Source organism: Amphibalanus amphitrite, unplaced genomic scaffold (assembly GCF_019059575.1).
Source record: "Amphibalanus amphitrite isolate SeventyFive unplaced genomic scaffold, NRLGWU_Aamphi_draft 000270F_arrow, whole genome shotgun sequence".
Taxonomy (NCBI): Eukaryota; Metazoa; Arthropoda; class Thecostraca; order Balanomorpha; family Balanidae; genus Amphibalanus; species Amphibalanus amphitrite.
The window spans coordinates 464,263-480,312 of NW_024881765.1; the positions used below are offsets into that span (position 1 = coordinate 464,263).

The window sequence follows — 16,050 nt, forward strand, 5'->3', positions numbered from 1 at the left end:
TTATTATATATCAAAATAATCCTTGTTATGTTGGCTATCGAGTGGAGTGACTCTTTTTCCCATGCGTGTTCAAAATCAGGAACGGCATTGCATTCTGTTTGCAGTGTCACCACAGCAATATTTGCAAAATTGCGTTTATGTTTCATTGGACATACAAAAAGTTCTCCATCGACCTCCATTGAGCTTTTTGGCAGAATAAATCGCTGTTCAATTCTGCGTAAGGGGAACGTAAAAGCAGACTGCGCACTTGTGCGCAAAATCGTCCGTGAAGCGTCATCTCCCGAGGCGTACCTACCCGTCGCTTCGTTAGCACCAGGTCGGCTCGTCAGTCTTGCAATCGCTTATCCTTATAAATGATGGTAAGAAGCAGGGTTGCGGAGTCGTGGTGGCGCCAAATCCGACTCCGACTACGACTCCGACTCCTGACTCGTTGCCATGACTCCGGCCGACTCTGTCTCCGACTCCGGACCCCTGCCAGTGTTTCGGAGTCGCGATGGAGCTGTTCCGATTCGGACCGACTCCGACTTCCACTGCGGGCTCCTGACCGACCCCGACTCCGACTCCGACTCCTGGCTCGTTGCCACGACTCTGGGCGACTCTGACTCCGACTCCGACTCCGACTCCGACTCTGACTTCGACTCCGCACCCCTCGTAAGAAGTAACTGCTCGCCCCTGCACCTGGAGTATGAATATCGTGCAAACGTGTATGGATATCCTGGAGTATGGATATGGATATCCACTGACAGAACAGACATACAGACATGCTGTAAACTCCATTACACTGCCAATACCATGGCAAATCAAATGGCTATCTATGGTTTTTGATCATCGTTCTACAGTTTCCAAAATCTTGAACTGAATGTTGGCAATTTCTCGTGACTACTTCACGACCATGACGCATGCATTTCTGAAATTGATCTTTTTTCAACCAGCCACGTACTCGTATGATAAAATGAATGTCACCATCGTGTTCTACGCCCAAAAGTACCCATAAAACATGTGTCATGCATGGGCTGCGGATAGGTACCAGTTTTAATTTTCGGGGTTATGTGCTTACCTGATTGACCTGACTTTGACCCTGGCCAGTGGCCTATGCTTGACTGACCCCTACATTGATCTGACACTCTTTTAGCACTTATATGAAGGGTTGTGACAGTTGTGACAGTTGTGACAGATTGTTTAGGACCAACTGATGACTGAATTTATTTAGGACCAACTGATGACGATATAATCGAAACGCGAAACGCGAGGCACCGATTGCGAGGTTCTAAAGTCCATGCTACTGAAAGCCCGATTTCAAGTGTTTGACCTGACCTTGACCCGACCTGTGACCTCGAAATTCAGCTTTAAAGTATTCATGTGAATCGTCTCGTCGCGTTCTTCTTTCGTTTGCCGCGCCTCGTGCGTTTCGCTGCGCCTATTTGTTCGCGAGTTATCGGCTGGGGGCGTTGAACGCCCCCCCCCCCCCGGCAAACGGCGGATGGGGAAATACCCCAGCAACTGCCGGGTTAATCTGACGCATGTTTTGTCATTTGATCGTCATTTTATTTCTTACTTTTTTGCCTAATCTAAAAAAAAAATCATAAATACTCTTTCTCCAAATTTGTGACCCTTTATGACCAATAGTAAGACACTGTGCGTCACTACGTTGATATTTCTCGCCCTAAAGCATAACAACAATATCCATTCAGTAATAGCAGTATTCAAAACATGTTCAAAATGCCTCACGATATCGATAACATAACGAAAGACATAGGCGACTTATGACATACTTGCAATGATGACGTCACACACGCGTGACGTGACGTGACCTCGTCATTTCTGAGTTACTGTATGATGCACGAAAAACACTGGTATACCTATGCAAAGTTTCATCGCAGTCGGTCTACGCATTAACAAGTTATGGGCAAAACATTTTTTCGCGTTGACCCCCGGCCATCCGTGAGGCCGTTTCCAACCATAGTGCGGCGGCGGCGCGGGGCCCTCCAGTCCGCGCCGCCGCTGCCCGCCCGAACGCTGTGTATGGCTAGAGCGTCCCGGTCGGCAGCGGGGTGCCGGGTGCCTCACCGGCAGATACTACATATGCAGATTGCGACATGCACCGTCACCGCCGGCCGGTGACATGGTGCGTTCGGATGCGGGCCATGCGGCAGGCGACTGTGCAATTCACTTGCTGTAAGCATTAGGCAGCTAGCACTAAGCAGCATGCAGCGAGCCTGTCCGCTTAGCTCTAAATCTAGAAAAATGTTTTACCAATGTGCAGGACATCCCCACAAAAACGTCGTTAACTCAAAGCCGTTTTTTAAAGAGAGCAGAATCTTAGGTGGGGGAATCATCCCTGGCTCAGACGGTATAGCTGGACTCCGCGTGATGAGAGCACGCGTTCACGATTCTAACAGTTCGAGTTCGAAGCGCGACGGGCGCTTGACATTTATAAGCCTCCAAACAGTTATGGTTGCGGTTGGTGGTAGGCAATTTAAATGCAATTTGTGTAGTAGCTCACATTTTTTGGATTTTCAAAATTTTAGCAGTTATAATGTCTCAAAGTTATATTCTTCAAATTTTCACCCCTCACTTTTTGACTTAATTTTTTTTACAATCTGTTATAGCAAAAATACAGGTGACCTACTCCAGAAAGTTTTAGTTCGCTATCTTCAAAAATGGCTAAGTTATCCGCTTTTACATTTTACCGTGGTCAATTAGGTATCGTAAAGTCGGGCTATTTGAAACGGATTTTACAGTTTTTGGCCTCTCCCTCCCTTTAACCCGCGCCCCGCGGTAGGGCTATCGGCGGACCCTACCACCCGTGGGGGGGGGGGCGTTTCGGCCCCCTAAGATCTCGCAAATTTACCGGCCGATTTGCAAAATTCAAACGGCGCTCAATAGCCTCACTGGGGAACTACCTGGTGACCAAATTTCATTGACCTAGGTAAAACCGATGACGTCACAGGTCAGGTCAAAGGTCGGATTTTCACCGTTCACAGGCATTTCAAGAAATGTGTTGTGAAATCGCGTAAATTGACAAGTCATTGGAAACCATCGATGGTACATTGTTCGTCAAACACATACTTTGCTATCTGAGGTCACTGATACCAGGTCAGGTCACAGAGGTCAGGTCACTGGGGGTCACAATATGAAAGTGTCGTGTGATACATGTTTTATGGTCCATTTTACATGATAAATGTGAGTATGTGGGTCAGGCAGCCTTTGGGGCCAGCTTAGGTCACGTTTTGGTGAAGGTCAGGTCAAGGTCAGGTCAAACTAGGTCAAGTTTCAAAGTTGATATTTTTGCATAAAATGGGCATCAATTCGATGCAGCTCGTCATGGGAGTCTAATGGTGGTCTTTGTTTTGCCCTACATGGTCAAAAATGCCAAAAATTGAGTTTGAAAATTTGACGTAATCATTTTTGAGCAGTTTTTCGCTATAACTTGGCCAAAAAACGAGATATCGATCTTAAATTTGGTATGTAGATAGAACACGGTAAGTGCTATCACATATATTCCGGTATTTTCGAAACTTAAAAAAAATGATTTTTTGGCTAATATATCAAAAAAAAAGTTTTTTTTTATTTTGGGGTTTAAATTCAACAATTTCAAAACTTCGAGATAGCAGTTTTGTAGCCCTATCAACTCTACACCTTTTATGTCGTGATCATTTTTCTGTATCTTTAAAGCTATAGGCCTGACAGGTGACAGCTCTCCTCACGAAGGCCTTTTTTCGGTCGAAAATGCCAGAACATGACTTCATTCTGACGTCATTTGTGGCCAACCTATCATAGCCCCTGGAAGAATCTTTGGTCACTATGTGTAAAATTGATGCCCCCCCCCCCTAAGGGGCGCGGGTTTTAATTAACACGCGCACCGACGGGGGGGGCGGATAACTGCCCCCCTGAGGTTTTTCGCGGATAGTGGGAAAACCGCGGCGCGTAGCGCCGCGAAATTTTGTACGACTATTCTCTCATCAATTTTACACATGGTGTGCAAGTTTGAACCTCCTAACCTTTAAGGTCAGGTCACCAGGTCACTTTGAATGACCCAACCTCAAGTCACTTTTTTGCAACTTTGTCACCGTGCCAGAGCTACAATAGATGTCGGAGGCCTTTGAAAGTCGCAGGATGTTATTAGGTCATTAGTAGCTACAATTTGTATATCTCAGAATTTTGATGTCTGTGACCTAAGGTCAGGTCAATTTCGCGACCTCCCATTATAAGTCAATGGGGGAAAAATCAACTCCCTGTTTTTACCACTAAAACGGGTCGGAATGGCCCCATATACCATACATGACTTCATATACGATCAACCTTCACTACCTTGATGTCTGTTTTGCTGTTGGGCAGCTGTAAGGTCATGTGACGTCATCAAAGGTCACCAAAGGTTTTTCGCCAATAACTCCGTACAGGAACAAGATACAGCCGCGCGGATGGTCTCATTGTGTTCAGCTTGTCAAGACGCATCGAATGATATACATGATGACCTCGAGGTCACGTGACCTGAGGTCAACCTTTGACCTTGACCTTTCGAGGTCAACATATATATCATTCGATGCGGATTGACGAGAGGATCACGATGATGCCCTTAGTTTGTTCCTATCTCGACTAATTCGAAAGTTATTCGAGAAAAACTCTCCATATCTAGCGCCGCCATTTTGACTTTTTCGACCCCTGTGACGTCATCTTTGACCTGACCTGAAAATGACCTTTGTAAAAATTGTAGACCTTGTCCGTGCGTATCTGATGCCGTTTACCGCTTGTCGCTATCTTGCTTCGTTCTCGAGATCTCAGGGGGGGGCGGTCATCCGCCCCCCCCTCGCACAGTGGGGATTTTTCCGATCTAGCGCCTCTTAATTCAAAAAATCTTTTTTGGATTTTTGTTTATTTTCTGTGTCAGTAGGGCTAAGAAATGTCTGAATTTTTCATAAATGGCATTGTTTTATCTGTATGTCCACAGCAAAACCAGGAAAAATGCGCCCAAAGTTCACACTCATGCGTGATTACTCAATGGGCTCAGCAAGGCCCGAAAGTACAGCTCAATTTCATTGTCCTGTCCTGTTGGTTTTAATCTTGCGAGGTCTTTAAGTTGCATATCGTCTGAAAGGCACCTTTATTAGGAATGGAATGGCAAACAGAAAGTATGCCACAACCTTACTAAGGTCACAAAAATGCCCTTTACACAAAAAAACCCTTACAGACACCATATTGAAGGAATGGTATTCTAAATAAATGTAGGAAATCAACAATGTTCTCCACACTTTTCCACTCCGAAATATATCCTATCGAATTCGCCACTTTCTCCTGCACAAGACAACGCCTAGTTTGGCTGCCGAAACTTGCCTGAACACGGAATATTCACATTAGAGTATCTTAACACCCCACTCGAGGAGCGCTAGGGCAAACAGCACGATATAGGTATGTTCCTGACATAGGCGAATAATTTTACTTCGTGATTTATTTGATGCATATTTTCTGAGACACATTCATTAGGAATAGGATGACAAGCGTAAATTATACATACCGTAACCTTATTAACCATCGCACTTGTGGGGAGGGGGAGGGGGAAGGGGTCGGATAAAACCCCATGGTTTTCCGCAAATTACTCGCGCAAAAAGCGGCCGATCGCGCCGAAACTTTCGGTGCCCTCGAGATCATCAATTTTACATCTAACCTAAAAATTTCATGACTCTGACCCAACTGACCTTTGACCTGTGGCATATTTCTCGAGACCATGTTTGGCCGGAATCGCGATTCGGCGTATGCCAGCTCACATTATCCGCGGTTTCCAGTCTTTTTGTGGTTTTAAACGTTCAAATATGTGAAATGATGTTGGTGGCATGCATAATGGTGGGTGTCAAGGTGACGTGAAGGTCAAGTCAAGGTCATTGACCTTTTGATGACCTTGGTTCACTTTTTCGAGTTTTACTTGTTTCTAGGGTAGTTTTTGGTGCTGATTTCGATTTTAGCAGCCATTTGAATATTTACGAAGTAGTTCTGGTGCCTTCGTTCCATGTTACGAAGCTATCAGTAGTAGGTGACACTTCTATGGATGGCCGGCAGGACGCCCACTAGTTGATCTAGCCTGACCTGACCCGACCTGGCCTAAATGCATAAAGACATCGTCTGTGATCAAAACTAACATGAAATTCGTGATCAGCACCCCAAAATACCCCGTGACACCCTAACTTTGCGAAGTTTCAAGAGGTCTCAATTTCCCAACTTTAGTTGGGTCATTAAACTGACTTGGAAAGTCAGCTTATAACCTTGGACTTTGAAATTGGATATATTCGGCCTCATTTCGTCATAGGCAGCACGCTTGACTTTTCCGCGAAGCTCTAGCTTGATCAGGGGCCAAACGGCTGAGCGGGGGGTCCAATTGAACCCCCTATACTATGTTGATTATGCACATTTACAGGTAAAATTCTCACCAGGACACACCAGACAACATCTGTGCACAATCTGGCTACAATTCTATCTATGGTTTGCCCTCTACGAATAAATACGTGCTAGATCGGAAAAATCCCCACTGTGCGTCGGTGCGAAGTTGGCGCAGACCCCCGTCGGTGCGCGGCTTAAGAGAGCCAGAGCCACGACATCAATTTTGCTAACATCGTGTTCCTCTCGTCGAGACGCGTCGAATGAACTATTCGTTGACTTTAAAGGTCATTTTGAAACTTTGACCTCAGGTCAAGGTCATGACCTGACCGGAAAGGGTCATGTTGCATATCACTCGAACCGTATCGTCGAGCTGAACACATCTGTCGTGTTTTCACCGCTCTAGCACGTCTCTATCAAGAGTTGTAGCCAAAAACTGCTGGTGACCGTTTATGACCCGAGATGACCTCAGGGATACACAGAGGAGTCACAGGTGCATTTCCCCGATTCAATGTGTCATGTTTACCTGTGAACCGATGTTTGAGAGGGTTTTGAACGACATTCGTCCAAAAGAGGCACAATTAAATTTTCTCCCATTGACTTTAATGGAGAGGTCGCAAAATTGACCAGACTTTAAGTCACAGATAGGTACGAGACGTATAAGAAAAATATGAGATATAGATCTAATATGTGAGATGATGTTTTTCGTACTCCAGCGTAGATGGGTAGCCATTCGGCTTCCACGGTTGACAGTGATGACATCAGTCATCTTTTTGCAAACTCGTTAAAGATTTTGGGCTGTACGGGGATTCGAACCCCGGGCCTTTGGATTAGCGCTCCAATGCTCTACCATTGATTGGTAGAGCATTGGAGCGCTAATCCAAAGGCCCGGGGTTCGAATCCCCGTACAGACCAAAATCTTTAACGAGTATGCAAAAAGATGACTGATGTCATCACTGTCAACCGTGGAAGCCGAATGGCTACCCATCTACGCTGGAGTACGAAAAACATCATCTCACGCTCTCAGTCCCAGCGAATAAAAACAACACCTAAAAATAGCGCTACCACCTCTGCTCTACCATTGATTGGTAGAGCATTGGAGCGCTAATCCAAAGGCCCGGGGTTCGAATCCCCGTACAGACCAAAATCTTTAACGAGTATGCAAAAAGATGACTGATGTCATCACTGTCAACCGTGGAAGCCGAATGGCTACCCATCTACGCTGGAGTACGAAAAACATCATCTCACGCTCTCAGTCCCAGCGAATAAAAACAACACCTAAAAATAGATCTAATATATTCTGTTATTCTCATCAATCGCTGAAAGTTTCAAAGTGATCGTTTAGTCGGTGTAGCTGTAGCGAGACTTTGAACGTTTTCTGAGGTAAGGTCACTTCACGTGACCTGAGACCTGACCTTGAAAGACCCGGGTCTGAAATTTACACAACATGTGTGGAAAAGATGCATAAACAGGTGTATCAAAAACGTGCGCGCAGCCGTCTTTGAGATATTCGCGAAAAACCTGAGGGGGGGGGGGTGCAAAAACACCCTCCCCCCTCAGCACGGCGCGGGATAATGTGAGCCGACATACTTCGAATCGCGATCCGGCCAAACAAAGTCTCGATAAATAGGTCACAGGTCAAAGGTCATTCGTGTCAGGGTCATAAAACTTTCAGGGTATATGTAAAATTAATTAACTCGAGGGTATGGAAAGCTTCGTCGTGATCGACCACTTTTTGCGAGAGTAACTCGCGAAAAAAAAAACTGAGGTGGTCCATTCAACCCCGGCCCCCCCCTTATAGGTGCGAGGGTTAAACTACACTGGCATATTGCTATCACATTTTTTGTTATCACGTTCCTAGACACTGCGGGAGCACTTGCCCACCAAGACCCAGTCAACGATAGGTGACCTATCGGAAAATGAAATCAAATTAAACAAGGGATATGATCATACGTGAATGATACCTTTATGAACAGTCTTTGTTCAAGGAGATATGTTGCGCAAGCCCGTATAATACGAGTGATACAGCCAACAAACTATCGACGTTTATATTATTCATTTTCAGGTATTTGTAAGATACACGGTTCAGTTATCTACGAGTGTTTGTTAATGAAAATTAGTATGTGTTACGTCTTTGTAGATCTTGCAGGTGCTAGGCACCAGGCATAAATATTCTCGCCGCTACCATTTTCATCCTTTCTTCAGATATGTGTCAGGCAGAGTTTATTCTATACCACGAAACTCTCTTTTTCTTCAGTGGCAGTAAGGCCAACCTGTTGCAAAATAGGTATCCCTACAATGCACAAAACGCACACCCTCAAGCAAAGTACACATTTATTGAAATAATTATATTGTTTCAGCGTAAGAAATGACGACTGTCGTCCGCGCTCGCCGCCCACCAGTTCGGGTTCACGTCTCGGTGACTAGTCACGGGACGTCAGTTTGGCTCGGTCCGAGAGTGCCGTCTGTCTTTTGTCAGTCAGCGGCTGTAGCTGCTGGCGAACATTGCAGCTCTGCTCCGGCACAATTGGGCACCGTTCAGTTAGTTAGTGAGGCCAGGCCTCGCAAGCGCCGTCGTATCCCATATACATACGCACACACACATAGACCAGGTCACACTGGGTCGCTTTCTCACATCGCACAGTAGCTAACATCTCACAGTGTCTATCTCACAGGCTCTCCATATATCACAGTCCGGGACCAGGCGGAGCGGCGGCTGGTTAATCGCCTGACCGGTTAGTATCGACAAACTCTGTTCCATTACGTGCCCACGTGACACACCTATCTCTCTCGAGTTATTAGTTGGTCCCCGCTGGGCCGCGCTGTGGACTCTGCTGACCGGGATGGGGCTCGGGGTTCGAGTCCGCGGTCATATACAGCCCTCGGCGGATATCTCCTCCATCAACGGCAGGTCAGCGGCTCCCAGAAGCCAGGAGAGCGAGTGATTCCGCATGTCTCCAGCAACGGCCTACGACGGTGCAGCCACAGCGTCCTCCCTCCTTCGCTGAAAATGAAATACCGTAAATAGTGGTGACCTTGCACCGTCACTTCGAACACATCGGTTGGAGTGATTCGACAGCACTCACTACTTACACGAACGGACGAGCGGCATTGGCAGGGCTGGTGGGGACAGCTAGGGGAAGAGGGATGGTTACCCTGTGCTTGAAGCGGCACTTGGACTAATTGCTCCTTACTACCGATAGCACGTCGGCCAAAGTGATGACCGTGGCTGCGCCGAGTCCCCGATGGGGCCTGCTGTTGGACCATGCTGGTGGATGCTAATTGATACGCGGGGCAATCACATTTTCGAACACTGCGACGGACCAGGATAACTATGGCTGGACCTGTGTCCACTTCCAGTGTCACACCCTGACGCCTTGATTTAGGTGGCAGTATACCGGCCTCTTGAGCTGCAAGTAAAGCAAACACCTACAAGGAAGTAGTGCTATGCAAATGTTATCAGTTGTAACTACATTACCTTTCTGTTACGAAGCACACTGGCGGGGCAAGTGTATTGCTGAAACAGTTCGCGTTTCCATGTGCGTGACTCGTATGGGTTCTAACGTTTGTCGCTAATACAGTTAAAAGGCAAGGCGATAAAATCGCTTTATACAAGGCGATAAAATCGCTTTAAACCTATAGTGCGACTGTCCCTGGCCTGGTGGATTAATTAACACTACGCCGCCTCCTAGCTCACGGATCCCCATGCGGACACATATGCCGTGATATGCTCGTATTGCGGTCGATAAGGAGGTAACAGTTCGCTTATGACAGGATAAAAGCAAAAGATCGATGTCTGTGACGCTATGCACCTTGAACAATATATTTATTAACTACTTAGTTGCTCACCTTACAAAAAGGAGCCGTTGGTGGCGTCCCTACACCTTAGCCGACTTCTCCACGTGCTGAGCTCGGTGGGTCCGCACCTTTTGGCCGTGAACAAAATGTCTGTCTTTCGTTGGCTTAAGTCCGGCCCCTGAAGAGCAGACAGACACAAAATATTGGTAATCGTTAAACAATGATCTAGGGGGAAAACCGGCTGTTAAAGTGATACGAGCTGGTTATCTGGTTAACAGCGCCTTTGAGAAACGTGAAGTTCATATACGCTATCAAGTTGGCATAATTTGCTTTAATCGAGAGTGCTAAATGTAAAATACTTGAGTGATTGTACTTGACCTTCAGTCATAGCATTTTTCATGACCATTTTACTACCTAAAATGAGCGCCTTTTAATCATCGTATCAATAAACGATTGATGATCAGGCTTCAGCAGTCAGCGTCACAGACAGCTGAACGAGGTCGTTCAGCTCCTCACGCAAATCAAAATTAATCTGATATTTTTAAAGTCCTTAAAAATAGGCAATGAGAACCGTATCCTTATGGATACTCACTGCTCACAACAGCTTGATGTTCTCTCCTCTCCAAGCGAATCTAGAAATAATTGCTCTCGAGATACGTGTTTCCTGCCCAGTTTCTCCCCATCTCGCAGCTGCACGGCTCTCGCCCCGACCATGCTCACCCGTGATGACCTCCGTCTTCGTGACGATCCTCTTCACGCCGTCCTTGCCGTCACGGCCGCGTCTGGCCCGTTCCGTGACGTTGGTCGTGACGTGGGTACTGGTGCGCTGCTGGCCAGCAGTGCCGCTCGAGGCCAGTGTACGCCGCACCAGCTCCGAAGCGGCCACCCCTGCAGCCGACAGGGCAGCCCGGCGGTCAAAACGGACAATCGTGTGACCTGGCCCCGCGCACGGTCATAGGATTTGGCGTGAATGGAAGAGATTCAGACGGTGGTGTGTTGCATCGAGAGAAACAAGAAGGGAAGGTAAACAGCGTTGAGCACCTTAGTAGTGACATACAAATTATTTGTCACAATCAATGTCAAACGTCACGCCGGCGGTGAGCCGTTGATTTATCGAAGTTTAATTCGCTCAATTCAAAAGCGTCCCTAATAAGCAAATAACATTTTATAGCGGTAAAAGCTCAGTAGCTATTGCTTAGTTAGAACCCACAAGAAACGGAGTCTTTAAGCGCTAGATCAAAAAGTAGTTAGGCTCTACGAAACTAGGTATGACTAGTTCCCCAGCCCCATCCCGATGTTAATAGCGTCAGACGCATCTAGACTATAGTTGCAAAACAGCCGTAAGGATATCCACCGAAGAGAGCACTGCTCTTCACCGTGTTACCTTACCGTTCGGATCGGCGCTTACCGTTGCGTTTGTCGGTCAACGGGGCGCCACTGATGAGGACTGCCCTGGTCACCACGGCCGGCACCGAGAGAGGTTGGCTCTTCGCCTTCTGACGCACCACCGTAGTGCGCGTGGTGCGCACCTCGGGTCGCCGCTGCTGGGTCGGAGTGCTGCTGCCGCTGCCTGTGCCGGTGGAAGGCGCGCGGGGTCGACCAGACGGGCGGGCTACCTCACCCGGCTGACGCCGCTGCCTTTTAGCCTCCGAGCTGCTCGGACTGGCGGCAGTCACTGCGGTGGGACGAGCTCCCGGACGACGCGTGTTGGGCGCCGCCGCCCGCTGCCCTCTCGGGGAGGCTTTGGGAGAGGCGGGCACGCCGCCGGAGGTCAGCAGACGCTCCAGGGCCGACTCCACTCGCAAACCGATCGACTCGCCGAGCGAGCGCGGCTGTTCGGCGGGCCGGGAGCGCGGCAGATCCGGGGGCCGGCTGCGCGGCGGGTCCGGGGTGCGGGTGCGGCTGTGTGTCGGTCCCGCCGGCTCGGCACGACCCTCCTGCCGCAGTCGGGTCGGATCCAGCGACCTGGGCCTCGAGGTCAGGGACGTGCCCGGCGGCGGGAACGCGCGCCGCTCCTGGCGCGGGCGACTCTGCCGCTCCTGACGCTCCTCAGTGCGGCGCGCCAGCTCAGGAGTGCCGTGAGGCGTGCCGCGCCGTCCGGCCCGCTCGGCAGTCCGCTCGGCAGCCGGCCGGCGCGCGGGAGACGGAGAGGTGGGGCGGCGCCGCGATACCGCCGCGCTGCCAGAGCGACCCTGCTCATCGCCCGACGCGGGCTGATCTGTGGACACGCGAGCGACACTCTGACTCTGACCGTGAGCAGTGCTGCTAACTGCTGAGGGTTCAAGATAAGCAGCAAAGGTATTTGACAAAAGTCTGCCCGGATACAACACCACACAGACGTTAGGTACCAAAAAGCAGCGCTCACACAATGCGCACACATGATGTAGTAAACCATTCCAATCCATCGTAGTGACCAGCGCGCAACTATGCGTCCTGAAAGCACGGCAACTTCTTCGAAGCCCAAGCTTAGCAACCGCTATCCACAAGCGGCAAAATATCAATAACGCAGGTCAACGCTGACTCTGAGTGCGGCAACTCGAGAGAGTCTGGATAGGAGAGGGTCGAGAGTCACTCACCAGGAATAGGACTGTAGCTGACCCGACGGATGATGATCGGAGCCTTCTGTCCGCCGGATAGGCCGCTAGACGTTCCCGCTGAAGACGATTCCCCATGCCCGTTCGGCAGCTGAAACGGATCAAATCGAAATCGATTGGCCGGATGAAATATCCCGACAGTTATCCCGAAATAAGATTATTTGGTTAGCATCTCACATGCCTGAATGGATAATGAATAGTTAAGAAATGTATTTGTTTTACTGCCCAGTTCGAAATATTTCGCGACAAAACGCAATAACATGCAAATAAAATAACTTTTCGGGATGAGATTGCAAAAATAAGCGAGCAATTGCAAACTCCACTTTGTATGTTTAGTTTTTCTCTGCGGCCTGGCGTCATCTATGTCTGACCTGTTGTTTCTCCCGCTGGGCGGCGCTGCGGGCGGCGGTGCCCTCCTCCGGGGACGGCGCTCTGTGCCACGAGGTGTGCTCTTCCCGCACCACGCGCGCCCGTCCTGGGACCGACGAGTGGCGCGGCGACTTCTCATGATGCACAGGCACCTCTCGAACGACCACACGATCAGACGTCTCCTGGTGTACCGGAATCTGTCGATGTGTGGCCTTCTCAGGAAAGGGGGGCTGGTGCGAGGATTTCTCATGCTGCACCGGGATCTCTCGTTGACTCACCCTCTCGGGAGCAGATGAGTGCTGCGAGGGCTTCTCGCGTTCGACGTGGATCTCCATCACAGCCGGCTGCGTTTCCGGTGAGTGACGTGTCGTCTCTGCACGGTGAGAGTCACTGACGAGGCGCGGCGCTTCGGTTGACTGTCTCGTCCTCCAATGAAGATCACTAGTTCGCAGCGGCTCCAGAGGAGTGGCGTGAGGCGGTACCGGCGGCGGCTGGCTGTGCTCGTCCCCGTGGACCTTCGGTGACTGCCTGTGAGTGTCTCCATGGGGAGGGATTGGAGGCGGCTCCTCGGTCGTATCCTGCCTCTGAGGCTCGGACGATCGGGAAGGAGGGTGGATCTCTATCTCTTCCTGCAACACCAGCACCTTTCTGGAAGCCTTCGGATGCTCAGAATCATCCCTGGAGTCTGACAGAGGCGTGGAGGTGACCTGCGCAGACGGACTGTCATGAGAAGTCGCCCAGCTGGGTGGCCGGGCGCTCTCCGCTGCCGGGACCTCCCTCTCTGCTCTGTGACTCTGCGGGGACCTTCGTACCTCCTCTGAGATCGGCGAACTTCTCCCCGCGTTCAGCCAGGTCGAGGACGGCGGCGAGGTTTCGTTAGAGAGCGGTGAGGTCCTCTGGTGGCCGGAGGTTGGTCGGTGCGGCTCCTCAGCGGTCGGAGGAGCCTCCCGGGGCTGGTGGCGCCACCTGGGCACCTGCCGGGCGGTCTCCTCCGACCCAGGTGAGACACTGCGCTGGTGGCGCCAGCTGGCGGCGGGGGACGGCTCGGCGGGGTCCGGGGAGCGCCGGGCCCGCTGTCGCAGCTCGGCCACTTCACTGAGGATGGCGCTGACGTCCGGCGCCTCCCGGTGTGTCGCAGCTGGCGGAAAGGAGAACAGAGAGCGTCAGATGCTGCGGTCACTGCATGGCTGAGTAGGTGTGAGTGGGAGGGGAGGGTGCGGACTCAGGGGAGAAAGCTCAGTCACTAGCCAGATCAGTTATGAAGTTATGCCATTTTACAACGCAGTCCACTTTTGCCCGATGTGATGGAGCGAGCAGCAGCCCCGCTGCTACTCGCTCAACCGGAGCGTGCACGTTTCTTGAGCTAACCGATACATAGAACCCGGTTATGGCCACTGACACTTTCGAGCATGCTTTTTCTTCCGAAAGCGATAGTTTGCGGCCAACGACCGGAATACATAAGCAGAGTAAATACACATCATACACTTAGACTACCATGCTCAGCGTTTGGGAAAATCCGCTCGTAATAAGCAACTACTTGTTCAGGTATCCCCGATCAATGGCGGAAGTAGCGGTATGCACTCATAAGCCAATTCGATGGACTGTCTTCAGGATGCTCGTCTCTAAACTCTGTCGTGTGCAATTTGCATACCCAGAACCGGCCGATCGAGTGAACAAGTGGGAGAAGGAATGCAAAAAGTAAGCGTGAAAGTTGGCGTCATACAGGTCCCTATGCGTCTGGAGGAGGAGAAGTTGGTTGGATGAAAAAAGTACCTAAAGGTCTATGCGACCTGTGAGGAGCCTCCAATCACTGAAAGTCCAAAGTGGAGCCCTGGGGTCATCGTTTTCTAAGGGCACACATCGGTCTTTTAGGCCTACCCTCCACGCCGCCTCCGAGGGCTCAAAATGGTCGCTAAGGGCATCACAACGGCTACGGGTAACTGAGCACCACCTCTGCATCAAACATCTGCATCAAACATCTGTATCTGTATCCGTTACCAACTACTGATAACTGAGCGCCACATCCGTATCTGAGGACTCCAACTTGGCATTTGAGGGACCTTACGCGGGCCCATGACCATTACCGGTCTGTTAGTCATCAGTATATTCAGCTGTATTTTCCCAGCCTTAGCCTCAACCTTTTCTCGGCCTGAACCACATGTTAACCCTCGCCCGGCTAGGGGCAACTCCCTCCTCAGGTTTTTCAAAAATAACGTACGCCGCCAAATTTGACAGAGCCTCTGGGGCAACCTGTTCGCACCTATCCTGAAAATTTCAAGCCCCAGTCTTTTCAGGGCAGGTCACTAGGTTACAAAAACCGGTACAAGGTCAGGGGAAAATTGGATTAGTTAGGGTCAACTGAATGACAGTTATTCGTTGATTATCACGAATATTCTCCCGGTTTTAGCTTTATTTTTAAATCGGCGTATTACTCGGGCCGAACAAGCCGAGATAAAGCACCGCGGAAAAGCGCATTCGATAGCTCTTTCAAAGCATAATGTTCTCATATTTGGCCTCGGGTCAACGCCCGCCTCCAGAGGGGGCAAAAAGTCTCAAGCTTAGACGTTTTGGCGGAAAACGTTTTGCAGAAAACGTTGATCCCACTGAACCGACTTCAACTGGCTGCGTCTGCTCCCACTGCAACCGCAGACCGTCCCCGCAAGGAGTTGAAAATATCGAGCACCGGAGCGACTTAAACCCGGAGTCTCACCACCGGGAGCCGAATGATCTACTAGCATATCTACGGGATGGAGCAGATTTTAGATTAACCCATTTATGCCCAGGAATATTGACCATCATGAAAATCGATGAAATCAAAATATGTTATGCTCCTACCAGGGCCTTGCATGGAACCGAAAATAATTTTTGCCTGCAGCAAAAGTTTTTCGAGAAAAACGTAAAAAACGTGCGTTGCGAAATCGCA

General features: G+C 49.7%; 1 protein-coding gene across 1 annotated transcript in view; it reads right to left on the reverse strand.

Annotated features, from left to right (window-relative positions):
• Positions 1 to 8,699: 8,699 nt before the first annotated feature.
• The window catches only part of LOC122387013, a 75,037-nt gene continuing 67,686 nt past the window's right edge, over positions 8,700 to 16,050 (reverse strand). Inside the window, exons 6-11 of the mRNA XM_043376807.1 lie at positions 13,130 to 14,265; positions 12,741 to 12,849; positions 11,573 to 12,382; positions 10,885 to 11,052; positions 10,216 to 10,342; positions 8,700 to 9,370 (exon numbers count right to left, since the gene is read on the reverse strand). Coding sequence (XP_043232742.1) covers positions 10,245 to 10,342; positions 10,885 to 11,052; positions 11,573 to 12,382; positions 12,741 to 12,849; positions 13,130 to 14,265 — 2,321 coding nt within the window. The 3' untranslated portion in view covers positions 8,700 to 9,370; positions 10,216 to 10,244. The remainder of the gene's footprint in view (positions 9,371 to 10,215; positions 10,343 to 10,884; positions 11,053 to 11,572; positions 12,383 to 12,740; positions 12,850 to 13,129; positions 14,266 to 16,050) is intronic.